The sequence below is a fragment of the Podarcis cretensis genome (assembly GCF_951804945.1).
Source record: "Podarcis cretensis genome assembly, chromosome: 16".
Lineage (NCBI taxonomy): Eukaryota > Metazoa > Chordata > Lepidosauria > Squamata > Lacertidae > Podarcis > Podarcis cretensis.
In genome coordinates, this window is record NC_137186.1 from 17,260,909 (window position 1) to 17,267,600 (window position 6,692).

The window sequence follows — 6,692 nt, forward strand, 5'->3', positions numbered from 1 at the left end:
TAGTGGTTGAAAGTAACTGGGGACGTGGCGGGATAGGCTTTCAGTTGGTTTATCTGCCAGGAGGCAAGATTCCATTTTTACTATTTAATTGTTGCTGGCAGCAAGTGAGCAATTTCACCACCATGCTCTGCCTGTGATTTTCCCAGGATTCAGCTGCCCAGATACTGTTGGGAGACAGAACTCAGGGCTAGAAAGGCCTGAGATTCAGGGTGGTGAGGATGGTTACATCCACAGGTTACTGGGCAAGATGCAAAGAACAGGACCTCCCCTCCAGGGCCTTACTGCATTTGGATGCCAACTCCCTTGTTCTTTCCCCAGTCTGCGATCCAGGTGGCAGCCAACGCCAGCATCGAGATAAAGAACGTTCTGGAATTCTACAAGCAGTGGAAGGAAATGGGTTGAGGGGAGAGAAGCCGCTGGGTTGGTTGAAGCTCTGTCTCCCCGTCTTTGGACGCGCAGCGTTGGAACGAAAGAAGTCAAAACCACAGGCGATATTTGGACACGAAGCAGCTGCCGCTGCGGCAATCCATGAAAAACAAGCAGCTGGGCGTGTGCACGATACACCCCCCCACACACATCCACACCCCCGCCATCCCCTCCCCATCTCACCAAACGGGCGGTGTCTGTGGCAGACCACACAGCCGCTTGGGGAAGAGAGACAGATCTCGGCCGGACAGAGGAGAGGTGGTCTCCTTTTCTCCCAGCTGATGGGGACGGGTGTGAGCGGTGGGAGGGAGGGCCTCCATTCATCTCCAAAAAGCTTGCTTGGTTTCTCGTCTCCAGGATCCTGCAGGCAGCTTGCCGCCTACGCTTGAAACAAAAACACGACATTTGTGACTTTTTGCCACCGGATCCACACTGCGAAAGAGCCGGTGATCCTGAGAGAGGGGATCAGGATTTGCGGGAGGCTCTTTCAGAATCTGGTGATGGGGAGGAAGACGTTTTCTCTCCCATTTTTATTTCATTTCCGCCCCTTCCCCTTATTGTGTTTTTCTTTTTTTATGCTTAGTGAACACCCCTCTTGTTTTTTCTTTCTTTCCCCTCCCTTGTCTCCCCCTTCCCCCTGAAACCGGGGAGGGTTCTTCACCTTTGAGTGTTTGAAAGATGTCAAGGTGGCAGGGGAACAGTGATCCTGTCTCAGCAAAGCAAAACAGCTCTCTATAAGAAGCTTCCAAATGAAAACATTATTTATTTCCTTGTGGGTGGGGGTGGGATGAGTTAGCTGTGAAAAGGAAACAGTGGGCCTCATTCCCCTCCCTTCCTGCATCCTCCACTCTGCCTGTCCAAAAACTGCGCCATCTTCCCACGCCTTGCTTTTCTCATAAAGTGTTGCGTTTTGTGAGTGGTGTCATAGACCATCTTGGGCTGCTTGAGCCAGGGAGGAAACAAACCCCACATTACAGCTCTCCTTTTATTCCCTGGGGTTAAACATCCATCTGCATGGTGCTGTTCCATCCGCCTCCCCTTTCTATTCCCCTGTTCACCAGACAACAGGTAACTAGAAAATGGTGGCCCTTCTACTGGGCTTGCTTTGGGTTTCTTGGTTTGCCCTGAAAAACAAACAAACCCTATTTTCTGTGGCTCCTTGTGGCTTTAGTAGGAGGGATGAAGGCCTAGCTCTTGTGCGGAGCTTTTGGGGAGGAGCGAAGGGGGGCTTTGCAGGCTAAGCAGGAGGAGGAGGAGGAAACCTGACGGTATCCCTTTGCCACAGAGAAAGCCATGGGACCTTCCTTCCCCCAGTTTTCTCTGCCTCCTCTGAAATACCATAAACCAGGAAGGGTTAACTAAGGTTGAGGTTCCTGAATGGGTTCTCTACGCCTGACTCCCTTCCACATTTGCCAGTGTTTTATGTTGAGCCTGCCAAAGGGTCACTGTTGGAAAGATGCAGGTTAGTGGCAAACCATTTCTTCTTGAAGCTAGCTTTTTCTTATGGGGGCCGGGGGAAGCCACCTCAGGGCCTAATAAACTTTTGTCCTATACACCTCCCAAGTCTTCCTTCCCCACCCTCCAGGCCTGGTTTTGAACACCCTCTGGGAAGGGAAGATACTGGAAGGGTTTGGAAGCAGTTTCCTGCGAGGACTTCCTTCTACATTCCGCTTCCCTTCCGGCAGGCAAATAGGAAATGGGTGAGTTGCCAGCCAGGCCTCCCCCTTTCCCCACGCTTGTTTTCTCGGAGAGCCAGGTGTGGTTTTCTCCGAGGCAGCAATGCCTCTGGTGGCTTTGTGGGCCATCCAGTGCCGCCATCTTTGATGGTTTTCTGCGGGTTCTGTATTTGGCCCTCACCGCCTGCTCCTCTCGATCTCTTCTTAATCAGGTTGTGTTTCTTAAGCTTTTGAGTTTTCCATTAAGGTTGGGGTTTGGCCCCAGGCGTCCTTCTCCCCACCCCTAACAAGGCACCCAGGATGAAATTCTTCGCTGCTTCCGTTATGCCCCTACCTTTGGCAGGAAGGTGACAGCACAGCCACCACCCTTTGGGAACCATAGATTAGATTTCTCTGGCTTGGCACGTGCTTGATTATTTTTTAAGCCATCCTAGCGCTCTCAGAATAGCAACCGAACACGAGTCCCATCATCTGCCTCCAAGAGGATACACTGAAAACAAAGGTTTTTGTTTTGTTGCTCACCTGCTCATTCCTGGTTTTGCTTTGGGGTTTTGCTTTGTCTTTTTAAAGGGATTCTGGGCTGTTCCGCTAGAAATGGTAAAGCAGAGGGCAGGGGAAGAGAGAGAAAACCCACTTGGTTTTCTGTTTGAGCTTCCATGATGCAAACTGGGCCAAGGAGAGGAGAGGAAGGTACACAAGAGCATGTGCAGAGTTCAGAAATGCCAGCAAACTAGACCACTTTGTAGTTGTGAGGGGCATGTTTTAGCCTTGGTGGAAGAGGCAGTGGAATCAAGAAATTGAGTTGTTACCTGAGTGATATATTTTAAAACCAGGGGCAGGGCAAAATGACTTGACATAAAATGGGCATTTTTAAAAAGAAGGGTGTATGTAGTTCTGCAGGCTGAGTGCAGCCCACCAGCTGTGTAAGGTACTTTTGCAGCACTGAAGTCCTCTTTGTACTTTGAGAAACAAGTAAGTAGGGATTCTCCAAGGGTTTGGCTGTGGGAAGAATCCTGCCCTTCTGAAGTACAAGCAGTTGAATGCTCCTATCCTGCAGGGTAAGGTTTGGTAGAACCTCTCTTCCCTCCCTTGCTCCTCCTGCAACTGGGGAAGATGCAGGTGGACCCTTTGTGAATTGAACAGGGTTTTTACAGAAATGGTGAGCTGGACTGCCAGAGCAAATAGGTATTGGAGGATTTGAAGGAGTATCAAAAGAGGTCTAAGTGGCCCACCAGAACCCTCGAAAGAGCTTCCAACAAAAAAGTACTTCTGTACATTTTCTGCATTGCGTATGTGTGTGTGTCCGTGTGTGTGTGTGTGTGTGTGTATGTGCTGTTTGTTGCGCCACTGTTTTGGAGAAGTTAAAATTAGATTACAAATTATAAATGAACCCCCCAAAAACCACTTGGGGGAAAAAATAATTGGCTCAAGCTAATTGGATGTTTTAAATGTAAATTCTGACATTTCTGCCTCCATTTGGAGATTACTTCACCCAAAAGTAACTCTTGCTAAGGAGGTCCAGGCTGATCTAAAGAAAAAGAAAAGGTGAGGCTTTCAAGCCCCTGGAGCCTTGTTTCTTTTGGAAACAGGGTTTAGTGTGGAAATTTATCATCATCATTATTACTATTGAGGAAACAGATCCTGCCAAATTTGCAACCAGCTCTGTCGGCACCCTACTTGGCTTCCAACAGCAGCCCCTGTGGCCTTCAGCTTTGAAATCCAACCTGTTTACCCAGCAAGCATTCAGCAGCAGATGCTGATGGGGGCAGGCCCTTTGTTTTCCTCTAAGTGGATGGAGGAGTAAAGGGATTTTGAAACATCTTGTTTGGGCTACACCGTCAGTATCGCACCCACCTTTAGACCATCTCTGCAGTGTAGCCTAACTCCTAGTAAGCAGTAAAACATTCTGGTTGGATTTTCTCTCTTTTTAAAAAAGTTCGCTCTTTCCGTCCTCACTTGTTGGGAGTCTGTGACTGGCTTGTCAGAAGGAAAAAGGGATGGTAAATGTGCAAGGTCTCTTTTGTATGAGCTGCTTCTACCTAATGCTTAGCACATGGCAAAGGTCAAAGGCACAGCGGGCATATTTGAGTCTACTGGGCTTTTTTGGGGGGGTGGAGTTCCTCTTCCTAACCCAATGATGTACAACCAAGCTCTGGTCCTGGTGATAATGACTCTCGAGAGCCCCAACAACTCTGGCTAAGCAGGAAGAGAGAAGTCATGTGGGAAATCCATCTTAATATTTTATGTTCCCGGAAATTGGGGTTTCTGCTGCTCACACACCCAACTAAACCTGATCTTTTGGACTGTCATCAGAAGCGTGTGTGTGTGTGTGTGTGTGTGTGTGTGTGTGTTTCACATGGGACATTAGCCTTGGGTGGAAACATGCGTTTGAATTCTATAGATACCCTTGTAGGCTGTGCCAAATAGCCCTCCAGTTCTTTTCTTCCTGCTTCCATCGCTTAACTCTGTTCCTTCAATGTTGTGTGCGTGTTCTCTGCATCTAGAAAGGGAGAAAAAATCCAGCCAAGATTCTCTGGCTGGGAAAACTGGTGGCAGGAGAGAAATTGGGGGGGGGGGGGAGCTGCCGCTGATGCCAGTTTGCGCACCAGAGCTGGCTGCTTCCAAAGACTTGGACTACAGCAGAAACGGTGTTGGGGTATGGCCCAAACTGCAGCTTCTCTGAAAAGCGTGGGGAGTTCAAAAGTCGGTGGGAAGGGGGGCGTGTTACGAGATCTGCAGTCCTAAAGGTGGCCAGGAGCCATATCTGAGCATCCATATAAAGCTCTTCTCAGTATGAGTTGGGCGGGAGGAGGAAGAGATGTGAACTGGCCCCTGACTTACCGGTATACGGTCCTCCACTATGTAAGATTGGAACACATTGACTGGCTTAATAAAAATGCAAGATGTTTGTAAATCTTTATCTGTGGTCACTTGTATTTTATTGGAGAGGAGGGATTGGTCTATACTTCTTTTCCTGCGATGGTGTGTTCCATTGAGGTGGGGAAGGCCACCAGCGGTCCACACAACCTGCTCCCTAACGTGGGTCAACTGAGCAAAGATGCCAAGCCAGGGGCCTTGGATGTTGAACTATGGGAACTCCCTCCCACAGGAGGCGGAGATGGCCACCAGCTTGCATGGCTTTAAAAGAGGATTGAACTTCATGGAGGAAAGGGCTATTGATGGCTACCAGCCATAATGGTTATGCTGTGCCTCCACAGACAGAGGAAGCAGTGCTTCTGAATACCAGTTGCGAGAAGCCTGAGGAAGGGCGATGGCTCTTGTGCTTGGGTCCTGCTTGGGGGTTTCCCTTTGGGGTATCTGCTTGGCCCCTTGAGAGGAGGATGCTAGACTAGGTGGGACATTGGCCTGACCCAGCAAGTTCTTACGTTCTTATGGCTTCCAACTCTTCCCTGTATTCTGGTTTGCTGGTGTCTCTCTTGAGCAGGCATCCCCAACCTTTGGTCCTCCAGATGTTTTGGACTACAATTCCCATCATCCCTGACCACTGGTTCTGTTAGCTAGGGATCATGGGAGTTGTAGGCGAAAACATCTGGAGGGCCGCAGGTTGGGGATGCCTGCTCTTGAGCCTTCATGTGGTCTGAATTGTGGGGGATGAGATGGGGGCAAAGGTGGGTGGGGGAACCCCTTGATTTCCTCCCACCTCTCCCTCTACAAAGAGAGTTGTTCGTTTTCCAGTTGATTCTGAAACGAGCAGGGTGTACCCAAGAGAGTTTGCCCATGCCCAACTTGAAAAAAGAGGTTCTCGTGAGTCCAAATCGCCCTGTGGCATCTGCCCGATTCTCTGATCTGGACTGGCCTCCTTGCCATCTGGGGACGGATCCTGCCCCAACCCTATAGTATAGGTTATAGTATAGTGAGGTTTCAGGGAACCATGCAGAGGGCCTTCTCGGTAGTGGTCCCTGCCCTTTGGAACGCCCTCCAAGCAGATGTCAAGGCAATAAACAACTATTTTACTTTTAAAAGACACCTGAAGGCGGCCCTGTTTAGGGAAGCTTTTAATGTCTGATGCTGTATTGTTTTTAATATTTGGTTGGAAGCCACCCAGAGTGGCTGGGGAAACCCAGCCAGATGGGTGGGGTATAAATAATAAATTATTATTATATTGTTGTTGTTGCAGGGGTGGACAGGACTTTAAATCCCTGAAAATGTGGATGTGCAACATAATTAAGTTTCCACCAAAGTGGAACTCCCGTGGGGCTTAAAAACAAACCACTACTCTAAGGCATGCTGTGCCCCTTTGCAAGATGCAACTTCCTCTTTAAGGCATGGGGATGTGCCAAGTTTATGTGGCGTCCAGATGGCCTTCTGCACTCTTGAGCATGTGCAGCCTGTGTTGCTTTTGAGGGGCAGATCATCCTTACTCGAAACATGTTTGAGTGTAACTGAAATGGACCTGCAACTTTAATTTGGGAAGTTTTAGCAGAGATTTGGGAAACTACTCTAGCACTTAGGTTTGCTGAGCTCAACCAAGACCAGGTCTGGAGCCCAGTGGTGCTTCCAAGTTAGGCATGACTTGAACACTATTTCAGTGGGACTTGGCCCTAGCTAACACCTGCTAGATCATAGGGG

The 6,692-nt window shown here is 49.0% G+C and overlaps 1 protein-coding gene across 1 annotated transcript in view; it reads left to right on the forward strand.

Moving 5' to 3' along the window:
- SMG5 (SMG5 nonsense mediated mRNA decay factor) overlaps positions 1-5,022 on the forward strand; it is a 33,927-nt gene extending 28,905 nt beyond the window's left edge. Inside the window, exon 22 of the mRNA XM_079957681.1 lies at positions 319-5,022. Within this exon, the coding sequence (XP_079813807.1) occupies positions 319-402 (84 nt within the window). The 3' untranslated portion in view covers positions 403-5,022. The remainder of the gene's footprint in view (positions 1-318) is intronic.
- Positions 5,023-6,692: the final 1,670 nt, after the last annotated feature.